Source organism: Charadrius vociferus, unplaced genomic scaffold (genome assembly GCF_000708025.1).
Source record: "Charadrius vociferus isolate BGI_N301 unplaced genomic scaffold, ASM70802v2 scaffold611, whole genome shotgun sequence".
In the NCBI taxonomy this organism is placed as follows: domain Eukaryota; kingdom Metazoa; phylum Chordata; class Aves; order Charadriiformes; family Charadriidae; genus Charadrius; species Charadrius vociferus.
The window spans coordinates 1342386-1358740 of NW_009646844.1; the positions used below are offsets into that span (position 1 = coordinate 1342386).

At 39.2% G+C, this 16355-nt stretch overlaps 1 protein-coding gene across 1 annotated transcript in view; it reads right to left on the reverse strand.

Moving 5' to 3' along the window:
- Positions 1-2624: 2624 nt before the first annotated feature.
- The window catches only part of MYPN (myopalladin), a 48904-nt gene continuing 35173 nt past the window's right edge, over positions 2625-16355 (reverse strand). The window contains exons 12-19 of the mRNA XM_009893979.1: positions 13283-13504; positions 12613-12762; positions 11614-11693; positions 11094-11220; positions 9353-9560; positions 8491-8656; positions 6085-6218; positions 2625-3227 (exon numbers count right to left, since the gene is read on the reverse strand). Of these exons, the coding sequence (XP_009892281.1) occupies positions 3058-3227; positions 6085-6218; positions 8491-8656; positions 9353-9560; positions 11094-11220; positions 11614-11693; positions 12613-12762; positions 13283-13504 (1257 nt within the window). The 3' untranslated portion in view covers positions 2625-3057. The remainder of the gene's footprint in view (positions 3228-6084; positions 6219-8490; positions 8657-9352; positions 9561-11093; positions 11221-11613; positions 11694-12612; positions 12763-13282; positions 13505-16355) is intronic.

Consider the following 16355-nt stretch of genomic DNA (forward strand, 5'->3'; position numbering starts at 1 on the left):
AATTCCTGACTTCTACATTATGTAGGGAGATGTGATGGGTAAAGTTTTGATCCTTTTGCAAGTAAATACTGTTAAGGAGAGAATGTTCAGCTGACAGATTTTGGTGATCCATTCTCTGTAGTGTACCTCTCAGTGAGACTTATGGGACCTCTTCTTGAATGACTGAATATTAATCCTTGTTACACAGATTTTGGGGGAAAAATCTTTCAGCAATAGCTTCTTGTCTTCCCACTTCAAAAGAACTGAAAAAACATTGTACTACTTAACCCTCAGCTTGTCAGTTCAGGTTATAATGAAGTAAGTTTGGAGACATTCCACTGAAATCACTGAAAAAAGGTTGAGGAGATATGGTTTACATATTTTCTCTGTGCACTTTGTCTTTTAATTTGTACTGAGTTTTCAGATGTGTTGTCTGATGTTGTAAAATGTGAGAACCACTACTACTGTCGGTAATATTAACAAGTACGATTCCAGCCCTGGTCACCAGATATTTGCTAATAGTAAGTACTGCTATTCCTTTCTTCTTAACTACGTAAAGAACTCTGATTAAAAGTGATTGCCCTTGTAGCTAGAATTGCCTAATAGGATATATCCCAGTCAAAAAGGAGAAGTTTGTGCTTGCTTGAATTCTTAGTTTCTACTCAGCCAATAGGTAACTTAATCCACATAGGGTATTCAGACAGGCAGTGGAAGGTAAAGTAATTTAGGAAGTATAGAATGATTTAAGTCTGAAGGAACTGCAGGACGTCATCGGGTCCAACCCCTGATTCGAAGCCAGGCAAAGGGGCCACAGGGGAGTTCTAAGCAGACAATCGCTTGACTTAGCCTGTGCTAGGTATAAGGCCTGGTGACCAATATAAAGCTTGGAATACTACCCTTCAGTTCTGGCATGAAATAATGGGAAGACCAGGGCTGTAGATGGGAGTAGAATTTGATCTTTTGTGTCTTAATTTCTTATCTTCCTACTTCCTAACAGCATTGGATTAAATGAGCGAAATCCAGTAACTCCTTGGATTATTTTCCCGAGTAGTTACTAATGTGGGAAACTTTAAATTCTGGGTTGCCCGACTCTGACTCAGTCTAGGTTTAGTTTTGGAGTCCCTAAGACATCCTGAAAACAAATGACGATAAGAGGAGCGGTAGGTTCTCTATCCTGGAAAATCAGACCCACAGTGTATCTTGCATTGGGCACCCCATAACTGAAGTCACTTGAATCAATGCATCACTTTTAATAGCTATTAGTATTTTGTTTGCCAGGGAGGAGGTACAACATGGGCAACAACCGGTATTTCTGCTTTCCAACTGAAATACCTGCACCTTCTTTTGTCTCTCAGCATAAGAATGTATTTTAGCTTCCTTGTCTGTTCAGTCTGGGGTGAATTGCCTGAGATTTTGAACAAAAGCGTGAAAGTTATAACGATAGGTTTGTTTTATGATCTTCACTCAGGTGGGAAGTGGGACAATGCAAGAAATTCACTTCCTCTAAATCCTTAGGGAACCAACAGTTAGAGACAATATAAGCTGTATTTGTAGGAAACGCAATGAAAGGCTATTTCTTTCTCAGGCTCTGGCTGTATCCAGTATCCCTTTTCTCTTAAAAGAACTCCTCATTGTCTTCTTTGAATATGTAATTTTTTTAAGTTACATTTTTAAATTTGAAAAAAATCCACATAAGATCTAAAATGAAAGTATGTGTTAATTTTTCTTTTCATCCATGTGATCAGGACTTTGTTGCATTCACCAGCCATGGTGAAAGCAGTAAGAACTGCTTGAAAACAATGTCCAAAGAAGAGGGATTGCAGTCATTTAAAGATGCAGGAAATCATCTTGGACATTCACAGATTCTAAGTGCTGGGAGGTATTAATACAACTTTATAGAAGCTAAACATATTTGAATGAATCATTAAGTGTTGTCACTTAACACCTTCTGTTGCACTTTCATTAAATTGCCTTATTTATTACCACTATTAGTTACAGTAGGTTTTTTAGCTCTTTGCACGTAACTCTTTGCTTAACTTCATGACTTTTGTATATTAACAAAATTTTCTCTGGCTTTTATAGTAGACACCACATTTGTGATTCTTTCCTAAATGATGGTGAAAATTTAAGTTTCACCAGGTGGTGGTTCCTTTTCAGGTAGTTAAAAAATGAGCTAGGTGGTAGATGCACTTTTCTTTTAGTCACGTGACAAATTAGGAAAGAGAGACTGATATTTAAAAACCGTGAAGTTACAAGCATGATATCATCTGTGTTTAAAGGCAGAGAATTTCTATAGTTGTAAAGAAAAAAGTATGAATCACATCTGGAAAATGGTTTCAGCTATGGGCTCTAGAGAACATGCTTCAGACAACAGGAATTTTGGTTTCCTATGTTCGTGTCCTGTGCACGTGCCCTGTACCTTACTTTATGAATCCTTACACCATGAGTACATAGTTCATGGAGTACACACACACACCAGTATAAATATATAGGGTATACAGCTGTACCTACATGAAACACTATATGTATCTAGTCTTGAGTTCAAAAATTCTAAGATTATCTGGCATAATAATATATAAAAATGAGTTACATCTTTTCTCTTTAACTTGTGCTTTGTGATTATCTGGCATGTTTTTTATAATTACATTCAAAGTCTTGTTGTTTACTCTCATTCAGGATTGTTGTTATTGTAATGTCAGTGTTTTCACTGGCAGTATTCCAGCTAAACATCATCAATCCTTAACGTGGCTTGCTACAGTACAGTAGCTTTAATTCAAGCAGTAAAAGTGGTATTGGCTTTTAAGTGCTGAAAACTATGTTTACTATGTAATTCTTAGCAAACTACACAGTACTGCATTTATTGCACAACACTCCATACCACAATTATCCTGCAGTAAAATAATATGCAAAAGTCTTGTATGATATGTTACTTGCAACATCTGCAGCAGCAGTACACGTAATTACAAATGGGTGGCTTGTAAACCTTGAGCATCTTGACTTGTACCTCTTTTTTTTTTTTCTTTCCCCACAGTTCTAGTATCTCTGCAGGTGTAACTGCAACAATTGTTTTTTTGTTTTTCAAAGTTCTTCACTCTCCACCACCTTTTGGGTTGGGGATGAATACAGCATAGGGCTTTCAGTAGTTGGGAAGGGAGAAAAAATGTCGAGTCCTTGACTGGTAAGGTTTGCATACCGGCTACCACCAGGTCGAAGCTTTATTGGTTGTGGAATTTGTCGGTGCCACTGAGCTGAAGCAACAGAAACAGAATAGAATGTATAAACCTCTGATTAAGTTAGCAATGAAACAACAGAAATCAATGCACACAACTGAAAAGTTGCTTCCAACATCCTTGAAGAGAGCAGAGTATTGTTGTTCCCTGTTTTAGGGTCTGTTTATTCAAATATTACCATTTACGTAGTTTATATGTTGAGTATTTTTATTGAAGTCTACGGATGGAATTCCATAGCTGTACAATTCAATGGCAATGTTTACATCGATTTCACTAAGTCCAAAAGTTAATCATTTAATCTTTGGACCCTTCTCCAAAGCTCTTGCAATCCAAACTAAAAGGATTCCGTAGCATGAACAGAGATGAAGAAACTGGACATGGCTCTCATTTTGTGCTACTCCAGCCTCTGGGGGACTTTTCTGTCTGGTTTTTTTTTTTTTGTTTGGTTGGGGTTTTTTTTGTGGTATTTAATTTGAAAGGAATAATATAGGGATTTTTTTTAAAGAAGTGATTATGATTTTAATTCCCTCTACTACTTACAACCAGTAACACATTTCCTAGATTTTTTTTAAAGGCACTGAAAGAAATGTAATCCAAAGACACATATTTAGTAATTTAAAAGTAACATCCAACATGTTCCCATATGAACAAATACTGTTACAATTTTGTAAGAATATTTAGCTACTATATATTACTTAACAGTTATCATTCTTAAAACACTTCAGAAAGGGGAAATTGATATTATCTTTGCTGGTATTTATCTGTACAAAATCTCCAGGTCTGCACCCAAATTGGACAAACATATCTGTCAGGAATTAAAATGAAAGGGTAGAAGTTCAGGCTACAGTACTCTGAGAATAGCTTAGCGTGGGAGACCTACAATCTACATGTTAAGCATTGTTAGGAAATGTTCGTTATTTTTCCATGCTGAATTTTGACCCTGTCTAGCTGGAAATATTTGAAAAAGAGCCTCCTTTTTTCTTGCAGCCCCCAATTTGTTCCTATTTTAACTCATTATTTACCGTACTTTTTTTTGCACTTTGAATTGCAAATATCAGACCAAACTTTCAATCCCTCAAGCCCATCCATTCAAAACATCACAAAGAAAAATTATTTCTGTCACTCCCTTTGGTGTATAAGACTTGCAGAGTTTTTAGAAAATGTGGTTGGAATCAGAAAGCATTTCTTACTTTCCATCTTTTTCCTGTTTATACCTTGAATCCTTCATATGAAAATGTAATTTATGTCTTGCAACATTTAAATACCTAAGGAATTCTTTTTCATTTTATGTGACCTTTTTTTGAATCACTGTCACCAGGCCTCTCTTGACATTGCATTATTATTGTCTGTATCACCACAAGGTGGCAGAAAACTGACAGAGATGCACTGGTGACTTGTGGTTATCTCTGATAATTAAGTGGTTTTCTTTAAAATGAGAAATGCAAGGTTGAAAATGTAGGGGTTTTTCCCTTGAGGGTATGGCTGTAATCCAGTATTTTGTGGAATGTGTTTTCTGTTTTATTATGCTGCTTAAGTGAACAAAGTACTCTCTTGCTTTAGGTGAATTGTCTTAACGTATATCTTGCATAGATGCTGACTAATTAAATGATGTGCTGTAGTTCTTGAACTGGGCTTATTGTTCCATCTCAGGTCAGGGCTGTAGCACAGGCATGTGTGTCAGAGGGAAGAGAGTTAAGGTTCAACTTGAATACATGTTTATTATATGCTTATGTGTCTAGGGAATTTGGAAGGTCGAAAATGGGAGTAGAGAATCATAGAATCATAGAATAGTTTGGGTTGGAAGGGATCTTTAAAGGGCATCTAATCCAAGCCCCCTGCACTAAGCAGGGACACCTTCAACTAGATCAGGTTGCTCAGAGCCCTGTCCAACCTGGCCTTGAATGTTTCCAGGGATGGGGCATCTACTGCCTCTCTGGGTAACCTGGGCCAGTGTTTCACCACCCTCATTGTAAAAAACTTCTTCCTTTTATCTAGTCTACATCTACCCTCTTTTACTTAAAGCCTTAGCCCTTGACCTATCACAACAGGCCCATCTAAAAAGTTTGTCCCCATCTTTTCTGTAGGCCCCCTTTAAGTACTTGAAAGGATGCAGTAAGGTCTCCTGGAGCCTTCTCTTCTGCAGGCTGAACAACCCCAACTCTCTCAGCCTGTCTTCATAGGAGAGGTGCTCCAACCCTCTGTCTATCTTTAGGGCTCTTCTCTGGACTTGCTCCAACAGGTCCATGTCCTTCTTATGTTGGAGGCCCCAGAGCCGGACGCAGTACTCCAGGTGGGGTCTCACCAGAGCAGGGTAGAGGAGCACCTCCCTCGGCCTGCTGGCCACACGACTTTTGATACAGCCCAGGATACAGTCAGTCCTCTGGGCTGCGAGTGCACATTGTTGGCTCACGTCCAGTTTTTCATTCACCAGTATCCCCAAGTCCTTCTTGTCAGGGCTTCTCTCAATCCCTTCATCCCCCAGCCTGTAGGGATACTGGGGGTTGCCCTGACCCATGTGCAGGACCCTGCATTTGGCCTTGTTGAACCTCCTGAGGTTCACAGGGGCACGCTCCTCAAACTTGTCCAGGTCCTTCTGGCTGGCATCCCACCCCTCAGGTGTATCACAGCGTACTGTACAAAACTCCTCTGTTTTTTTTATTTACCGGCCCTTAAACTGGTGCAGGAGAGCTAATTTGGCTATTTAGCTGTACCGTTCTGCCTCCTCCTGGTGGCCATATTAAGCTGTGGCCACGCTGTGACACTAATTTCTAATCCATGTCAAAACGAGCAATTTGTGGACTAAGAACTAGGTGAGGGCTGGAACCAGACAAAGAAAATAAATTCTGATTTGTTTTATTTACTAGCCAGTACCTACCGTATATGTCAAGTCTAGCAGTACAAGAGACAATACCAACTTCATTTTTTGCAGACAAGGTATACCAGCCAGCATCTGCTTTCTTGGCAGGTTGGATCAGGAGGCAGACATACCCTGTTGTATCTTGGTGCATGCTGGGAAAACAAGTGTTTTGGAATTAGTATGTCTCAAGAGCATATCAACTTTGAGATTTTATAATATGTACATTAAATATGAAATAGGTAAGTTGTAACTTCTATTCTCAAAGAGGTAGCAGTCCAAGACATTTATAGTCAATAGGTTTGCTTTCCAATGACCAGTGATCAGAGTAGCTGAAATCCGTTCTTGCTTCTCTCAGCTGTGCAAAGCCATGGTGTGACAGTGTGAGCTGAATTGTTGCTCTGCAGGTGTTAATATAGGAATTATTTACTGAATTCCAATGAACTAAAGCCATGCAAAGCTGGTGCACGGTCATACTGTATTTTTTCCTAGCTCAGAAGCTGGAAGAATAACATAACAAAATAACCAAGAACGTTTGTACAAAGTCGTGATATTTTTCACGACACTAAGCAGAGCCAGTTAGAAACTTTCTTACGGCACCCTTTCCATGAGAAAATGCCTGAGTGAGAAAATCTTAAAGATTCATTTGGCCAGTAGACTAAAAGAAACCTGCTTCATTATTCCCTCCTCTTCCCTTGCTCTTCAGAGATCCAAGACTTTCTGGCTGCAACTTCCAGGAAAAGCTATTCAGTAGTACATCAGAGAACTGAGGCTCCTCTGCTCTCTAGGCAGTGGTTGGTTCTTTTTATCAACCCGAGTGTTTCCCTCGTTATGAAGGAAGAGGTGGCAGATGAGCACATCAGAATACTTGAAGTTGCAGGAAGTTCTGAATTTTGAGATTTTATTTCCTTATGAACGGGAATGAAACATCAAATCACAGCATTTCAGGTCAAGGGGACATTTTGTGCTTCCGACAGCTCTAATAAAAAAGGGAACATTCACCCTTTGCTCCCTGCACTACATAATTTGCCTTATGCTGGGGGCGCAGTAGTGTAGAAGCTCATGCATGTCTATATCATGGTACAAAAAAGGTCTCTTGGCTTCAGGCAGGAAGAGAATAATGAGGCAAGATGAGGACAAGCAAGGACAACGCTGCCCATCGCTCCCATGGATCTGTGCAGAACTGCTCGAAGCCTTGGGGGCAGGCAGTCTGGTTATGACTGGCAGGAGCAGGAGAGGTGTTACAAGCCTGGTGTTAGCTCTTAGCAGTGTGAGGTGTGGGAGGTTTCACGTAGTCATTCCTCTGCTCAGCTGAGGCAAAAGCTTGATTTCTAAGCTTCTGTGAAACAACTGGAAATGAGGAATTTTAGGACAGTTGGTCATTGTACATTAACTGCAGTATTTACATGTGTATAACCATCGTTCCTGTGAAAGTACCAGGACCTGAAGTAAGTCCTTGAGTAATCTGTGCAGAGGCAGAAGAATAAAGACTACAGGCTATAGAAGATCAGAGTTAGGTGGGCTTTTTGGAGATGGACAGCAGTCTCTGAGTGGGGACAGGGAGACCACTGAAAGCTTGTTTCAAGTAAGCTTTCCCTCATGATAGGTGTGCACGCATAACAAGTGCTGCTGCGGAGCCAGTTTTCTTTACAGATAGCCTGCGGGGTATGCGTGTGAAAATAGAGTACTTCTTGAAATTGATCTCAGATCCAATGAGTGCATCAAACCATTAGTTGGAGCCAAGTGAAATAAAATATTAAAAATCAGATTTATGCTGAAGTAGAAATCTTTAAAAAATAAATGAAAGCAATTAATTTCTCATTAATTACAGCCAGGCACATTATTTCATCAGTTTTTCTTTTGCAAAACCTAAAAAATAGCGATGTATTTGAATGCAAGTGCTGAACCCGAACATTGTTGTATTTTTGTAAGCATGGATCAAAGTCTTTGCCTATGTTTGTGACCAGACTTTGTTATCATACTCTGTATCTGATATGCTACACTTTCTATTATCCCGTGATCTGGGACGTTCAAAACCATGTTCTAACTGTTCTGAGTTTGAGTTCATCCATAGTTAGAGCTAAACTGAAGAAAAAATAATTTAGAAAGAGAATAAGGTGCTAAAATGCATTAAAAATACCATATCATAGTACCTTTGATAAGAAGACACATATGCGGTATCAGGCCTATGGCCTGAAAGGTCTATCACCTCTCTCTGAAGCAGTGACATATTATGCTCCAGGTCTTTATTCTGAACCAAGGAAAGAGCTATTGTTCACCTCACAGTGAAGCCAGCTTTTTAAAACTTCATGTGGGTGAAAGAAGTTGCTTCAAGAAGACCACCACCTGTACTTATCACACAGGTTTTCATGGAAGCAATTGGTCCAGCCCCAAGAAACTCCAAGCATGGATACGATGGTACAGTACCTCATCCTCTCTCTGTTTGATGGGATGGTCTCGTTATCCTTCTTCCAGTAAAATATGGGGGGTGGCATTCCCACAACTCTGCACTCTAATCTGACGGGGTACCCTTCAGGAACACCACAGTTCTGAAGCTTCTCCAAAAACATGGGGGCTCTTTTTACTTCTTTTGCTGAAAAAAGAAAAAGAATTCTTGAACAACAGAGATTTTATTCTTAGTTTTACTTTGAACAATATGGAAGAACAAGGTCAAAAATTATTCTTGTGATATCAAAACAGGTTGTGAATTTTTAATGGGGTATCGGAAGGAAAGTGAAATGCCATAGCATAGCCTCTGTAAGGGAACATCAAGAAAATAATAGGCAGAACTCATATTTGTAAAAGAATGTATGCGTATCTAATGGGTCTAAACATACTACCATTGCAGGAAATTAATGCCAGATCTATGGATATCAATAGCTCACATCTTGTAGGGTTTTATTAAAGAACAGTTAAACCAGTTTCTATTTTAAAACCTTTTTAAGCCAGTGAAATTGGGACTGGCATCTAGGAGACCTCAACGTATATTATGAATTCAAATATTAAGCATTTTCTCGGGAGAAAATTAAGAGTGTCATTTTGCCAAGACAAGAGAGGTAAAGTGATGATGAGAGAGTTCTTACAGCCCTCTTTTAATAACAGGAACGCACCCATCGACTGAGCACCAGGTCCATTTCTTTCTAACAGATGAGTTTTGTAGCGGTTGGACTCTCCTGCTATCAGTGGATTAACTATTTATTTATACTTGTCTGTAGGCAAACTAAGGCACTTCTGAAGAAGTACGTACAAATAACTATAGCATTGTGACTAGTTTTTCAATGATTCTTACCTACAACAGTGAGTTCCAGAGTAAATGAATTTTGTCCTGTTTTATTAGTGGCAAGGCAAGTATAAGTTCCAGCATCATTTTGTGAGAGTGGATCAATAAGCAGAGAGTGAACTCCAGTCTCTCTGACCAGCATCTTGTGGGTGCCATCTGGTAGCACAGGTTTGCCGTTCAGAAGCCACGTCAGGTCTGGAGTTGGTAACCCACTCACCTAACAGACAGTGAAACAGCTAGAGACAAATGTCAACCTGACAAACAGATTTTAGTAAATTCATAGGTAAGCATTTTTTTCACATACGGTCTGAATGATGGCAGAATGTAGAACAGAAAGATTTTAAATTTTTTTTTATTCCTCATCTTCTGGTTTTTTGCTGATTAGTTTCAAAAGGGACAAAACCAGAAAACAAGCAACAAAATCCCAAGAGAAACACATACCTGAAATACCTACATTTTTCTTACTCAGCAAGGAAGAAACTTAGTTATATATCAGATTCATAAAAGACTCCTAGTAATCTGCTAGTTTTCTTTTATTTTTTAGTGCTGAGTATAAATCAAACCCCTGGATCTAAACCATTACAGAGAAAAAGTGTTCTGTACAAAAGACTTTGTATTTCATACAATTTGATGAAGAATGATATAGTTATTTGTAGCTGTTAAACTTACACGCTTTAGAACACTATAGATTAAGTATTTTATAGAAAGATTGTTAGACTTTATTATACTCTTAAAGATCTTTCCAATAGATAGAAGTACTTATTCATGTCTAAAATATTGCTTTCCAAACAATATTCTACAAACCAGAGAAAGAGGGAAGTGGAACTTGCCTGAACGAGGACTGCTGTCTTCCAGGTTTCTGCAATACCAGACATGCTTTAAGGCTCACAAGCTCTGCCAGGATAGCAGAGCTAAGAATAACCAAATTCTTTGGCATGCTCCCTAGTAAACTTTACATTGTAAATTAAGTAGTAATGAATCTCGTTCATCTTTAGGGCATTAACTTTTGCTTCAGAGCTTCTACCCTCTTCAGGGTAGGAGACATTGTGGAGCGTAGAAGAGGTCAGTGTCAGCACTACCACCTTTGCTGTGCTACTGGGACATAGAGGGACTACTGAAATATGTTGGAACAGATGAGTTTCTTAAAGCTGTTCAATAACAGGATGTTCACTGCTTCTACTCTATAATCTCTGACAACTCTCTCGTGTGGGGATTTGAATCTGCAAATGGGGACGTTCTGCATCTGTGCATGCTGGGGAAGCATAAAATGAACTGGGCTCTCTTCCCTCCTTTCAGGGAGTATTAATCTTCAGTAATTCAGTCCAATACAATGGGAACATTTATTTGAACAGTATACATGCTGAATCCTCTCTTTCTCGTGGTTTTGTGCTATTCTGGATTATGTTCAAGAATCTGATAATGGAGCAGAAGGACCTGTCATTCCCAGATGAACTTCTGGAGTTCAGACTGGCAAAGGACACGGTGAACATATCTAGTAATTTGAACAACCTTGTAAGCAAGCCTTCTATTTCTGGGGTTTGGTTTTCTGTGTTCTTCATTCCATATAGCATGTGTTGAAAAGAAATCCCCTGAATCAGCTCGGAGACAGTGGCAATAAGAAATAAATAAAACAAATGAAGCATTAAAACTAACAGAAATATTTGTGTGTGCAATAAATAACATGAAAACACCTAGCAATACATGTACAGAGGCAGGGAAAGTGAGAATGAACAGAGGAAACAGTTAATACCTTACAATCCAACCTACAAAGTCGCCCTTCGTGTGCTACCATGTCACCTGGAGCCTGTAGAAAGTATGGCCTGAAAAAGCGTTCTTGAACTGCCTCTTTGTCTCCTTCTGGCACCCGGGGTCGTGTTCTGCAACACAAAAAATGCATGGACATGTTTGGAAGCAAAACTTTTTTTCCTAATGCTTAAAAAAAGGCAGAAATTGTGGAAAAGGATGAACAGATAGCTTGAATTTTTGCTTTTTTGGCTGAACTTCATCTTGCTAATCCATCCCTTGCCTTTAACTCCACTGCAACAGGTAAATGAATCAATACTTTGTACTTAAACTTCACTGTATTTGAAGATGACGTTCAAAAATATTACATTCTACAAGTGACCTGTTGGGAGGGAACTGCTGCCGTTATTTCCATTTTATGGTTGAGAACTGAAGTACAGAGTGCATAGAAGTACAGCAGCTAGTTATTTTGAACACCTTCAGTAAGAAGCATAAAGAGGGTCTCAAGGACTTGTCTTTCCTTTTACCTGTGAGGCTGAATTGTTGCTATTCGGCCCCGAACAGGGATACTCTGAACCATGAGGTGGCCTGAACAACTGATTCTCCCCTGCAAATCACAACGGAAACAGAATTAATGGTTGGTTAATAGCTCATTGAATTTTAAAGTATAAATATTTAACATTTACAGTGCATTAGGATTTATTTTTATAAAGTAACTGAACTGTATTGGAAATATTACTTTTTCAAAGCAAATGCTATTGGCATGCAGTGGAGTGTAGTTGAGGCAGGGGTTTCTTTGCGTCTCTAGAGCAGTGTGTTTCTCAGACTCTTCAAGGCTGTGGCAATACATTTAGCAGTGGTGCTATGTAACCAAGCTGTAAAAAGCGGCGTCTGTCCCTGCTTGTTCATTCCTGTCTGTGTGTCTCCGCAGGTACTGTCTGCTAGTACCTTTGTACTGGCATTGCTGTTTGTGCAGCCGTACAGAATCTGAGAAGTAGTTGGGCTGAAATATAATTCAGAAAAAAGGAAAAATTTAAACTGGAAAAAGTTGCCTGACTTGAGTGCACTGCTAAATAAACAGCTAAGCTAGCACATAGGGTGAAGGAGAATGGTATTAGTGGACGAGACTATTTGCAGATAGTCTTTGCATCCTAGATAAAGAATAATCGTGTTTGATAACACTTCCAAATTTGACGTAACTTTTGTTTTCCCTTGCTCTATTCTTTCTAGCTGAAATATCGTGTCTGTCTTGTCACCACATCTCAAAAGGTATCTATCAGCAACAGAAGATAGGGCAGGAGTTACTAATTTGAAAAAATGCCCTGAATGATTGTGACTGGGCTGTGTAAGAACAGGGGAGTAGTTTCATCATTCTTCATTATATGGTTTCCTGTCCTCTGAAGCATCTGGTTTTTGATACAGTCACCACTCGATGTCAGACTAGGTGGCCTAATCTGTGTTCCTATTAACATATATTAGAAAAAGATGAAACAAGCAATTTTGTAGAGGAAAATAGAACACCTTACTTGTGGGTTTGCAGCCATAATCGTATAGTTGCCATCATCATCATTAGTAGAAGCTTCAATATGTAAAGAACATGTTCCATCTTCTTCTCTGTTCATTTTGAAATGTGTGTTTTTCTTTGAAATCTGCTTGCCATCCTTGAACCAGTATACCTGTAGTGATCAGACCCCCCCCCAGTGACTTAACACTTGCTCTGTAGTGGAATAGTGACTAGAAAGAATGTAGGTAAGAACATGACGTAAGTTGACCAATTGCTAGTAAAAATTTTACAATACTATAGAATTTGCAGATCAGTTCCAATGTGAAATAGAATGATTCCAGGTGGAACTCAGAAAGCTGCGTATCTCCTTTACATAGCTGGCCCTGCCAGGTTCTCTTTTCTTGGCTGTAGACACATTACTGATTATCTCAGATAAATTCTCATCTTTCTGAGAAGTTAATTTTTTGAGGTTTTATGACGTTCTGTTTCTCTTGGAGTCAGGTGGTTGTGAGGCAGTACTTATGCGCTCAGGAGCAGATATTGGTATTTTAGAAAGCGGGAGGGAAATACTTTGTTTTAGAGCTCTCTCCACAGACCCATGTTCTGAGGACTGAGACTTTCCAGAGGGATGTATAGAAAATAATGGGTAGTTGTTTTTTATTCCTTTACCGCTAACAGTGAGAATGACCTACCTTGGGAACAGGTATTCCAACTATTTTGCAAGTGAATGTGATAGGAGATCCTTCCATTACCCGAAAATGCTTGAGTCTTTTATCAAAGATGGGTGCTATGTATTTGCCTGTAGGGATTTCCTCATGTTGGACTTCATCGTCTGATTCATCCACCGGGGTACGTTCAAGGCGAAATTCTATTTCATTCATCAGCCTCTGCTCAAAGCTTGAAATCCTGTATTCCTGCGGAGTGAGAGGGGCATGGTTCTGAACAAGACGTGTTCTGGGGTATTTGCAGTCATTTGCGCTTTTAGACTAATTCCAAAATGATTGAAAATAAAAAGCCTACGTAAACTAGGACATACTGAAACAGTCTGAATTTGGTCTGCAGACAGATTCTCACTGCATCTTAAGTTTGCAGAACGTAACTAATGAAACTGAGTTTTATCTAAGACGGCTAAACGTAATTCCTCTAAGTCCCTGTGAAAAAACTGTCCTCTCGCACACTGTTGATCAAAAAAGATTATTAAAATATACCAATTTTTTGAGAATTTTGTGTTCAAATATTAGTCAGCTGCTAATTATAGAAACGAATACTGTTGTATGTTTCAATTCAGAATTAAATAAGGAAAACTATACCTACTGAAAGAGAAAGCTAGGAAGAAAGTGAAATATTTTCAGAGTAATTTACCTTCAGGTTAAAACTTGACCAGATTTCTAGCTGGTGTAATTGAGGAAGCAAAACATATCACATTTAAATCCTTAGAAGATTAAACAGATGATGCAAGAAAACCGGTATATTCCTACATAAATGACCATTTCCAGATAGTTTGATGTGAGTATGAGCCTCCTCTTAATCCCCTGAAATCAATTAGAAACCTCTTGTTACTAAGCTGTTTTGCATGAGGATGTCCTTCTTTAGACCAACAGGCATTTGACCAAATGTCTCTTGCTGTGACACGTGAAGCTTCAGACCAACAGCCAGGTTCAGTTTTTGACAGCAAACCTGTTTGTCCTGGGCATGGTGGAGCACTACAGATACACCTGAAAGCACTTTTCTGGTAGCTGCACAAACGTAGACAGCTGCAAGAATATCTTGCTTAAGTCATTATAAACTGTCATGTGGGGAAGCTGTGGCAGTAACCAAGTCACTTTGCTCCGAGCTGGATTTATGCAGTTTGCAAAGCTTCAATTCCTGCTTCTGTTGAAGGGCCCTGACATTTCTGAGAGCAGGCTTGTTTTATTCTACTTCTGTAGCAAGCATGGATCTTCAGAATCTTACTTTAATGTCAGATAGTGCTATTACAATGGGTTTTGTTAATTTGTTGTAGGAAGGAAATGATTTGTGGCTTGGAAGGGAAGTACTTGAGCAATTCCAAAAGTGAAATTCTCATTTTTTTAAATAGAATTTTAGAAACCAGTGAATAGTAGGTAAGGATGTAGCCTATCCTTAGATATATTCCATTTGCTGAAAAAAACAAGGTTCAGAAAATGCATCTTGTCTGAAATCTTATAGAAAGTTAAAGAACCAGCCGAGATCTCAAATTGCTGGGACTTACATCCCTGATCATTTACCTGTTCCATCATACTGCTGATTATGCTCTTCACCAGTAGTTCCCAAATAATAAGGAGCAAAGGTGGAGAGGCAGCACAAACTTGTAGTTGACAAAGTCTTCTGATTTTGAAGAAAAAAGAGACTAAGGAGACAGAAGTGGCCAAAGGTTGAGAGCTTACAAGGGAGTTTTGAGGAGACCGGGGTCTGAAACGTGGGGTGAGAGGAGGAAACCATGGCAACCACAGAGCTTGAGTTTAAAAAGTTGGAAATTGCCATGGTGGAATAAATGTCCTGGTAATAGCTGGTTTTGGTACTGTAATGGCTGATGTCGTATATCAGTCTTTTCACATAAAATCTTTTTTGGGGGAGTTACTGTAAGGTCAGATCTAGTAATGATTAGCTATGGTAGGAAAAGGCAGACAGCTCAGAGTAGGGAGGAAAGGTCTTTCATGAATGAGCTCTCTTCACTAGAAACTGAGTCTTCCTTCCACTCCTCCCTGCTTCTCCGATGCTGCAGGGATGTTCCACACAGCTTTGGAGCAGTGCCGATAATTACAAAGTAACAGAAGTGTTCAGAGGGAGCTTAGGTTGCTCTGTCCCCCCTTCAAGATACCTTCCTCACCTGTAACACTCTGCCTCCACTCTGACAGGGACAGTCTGCGCTCTGATACTCTCTTCAAATGTACCACTGCAAGTACAGCTTTGCCAAGTAGGAGTTTTTGAGCTTGCTGGTCTGTAGACGTGTGCAAGACGTGCCAAAGGGTGGGAGCCAGCCACTAGATGGTATCATCCACTTTCTTAGTTGGCTTTGTTTGCTCTGTGGGCTGGCCAACAGCTGGTGATCAGCAAACAGCCTTATAAAGTTTCATCTTGTTGAGCTTTTTTTCTTTCACACAACATGTCTCAACAAATCACTTTAATAGATCAAATTCTAATCTCAGTTAAGCTAGTATAAAACCTAAACCTGGGGGTTCTCTGATTTCTGACCAACCAAAGCTATCATTTTTCCATTTAGATGGCGAGAGCTGGTTATAGTGTCCCAAGGGAAAGGTAAACAATCAGCCTTTTACCCTTGATACTGAGAAAATTCCCATGTGTTTTTAGGAAGGAAGAATAAAGTAAAAATCAGGGAGTGACTATTATGTTCTAAGAAGCAGCAATTCACCAAAATGTACTGCAGTCTTATTTTGTTTCTAGAGTTTCCCCTAAATAAAGGAATTCAAACCTAAATACTTTATTGCAAGCAATGCCCTGAAAAACATGTTCAGTTTTGTTTTCCTTCCACTTCTTTGAGCACTTTTAGTAGTTTCCTTCATGTTGTTTAAGTAGCTCTTGGCAGCAGAGAGCAAAACCTGTGGCAAAAAATATTGACCTACTGAGAAAGGATTACCTTGAGTGTCTGAAATTTCTAGTAGGACCTGAAGATACTATATGTAATTCTTCTAAGAATGAAATGGTTTTCAGGGATTTCACGTGCTGTGTGGCCTTCGGAAATGTGGAGGCTAATTAAGGATTAATTAATGTAAATGTAATCTCTTT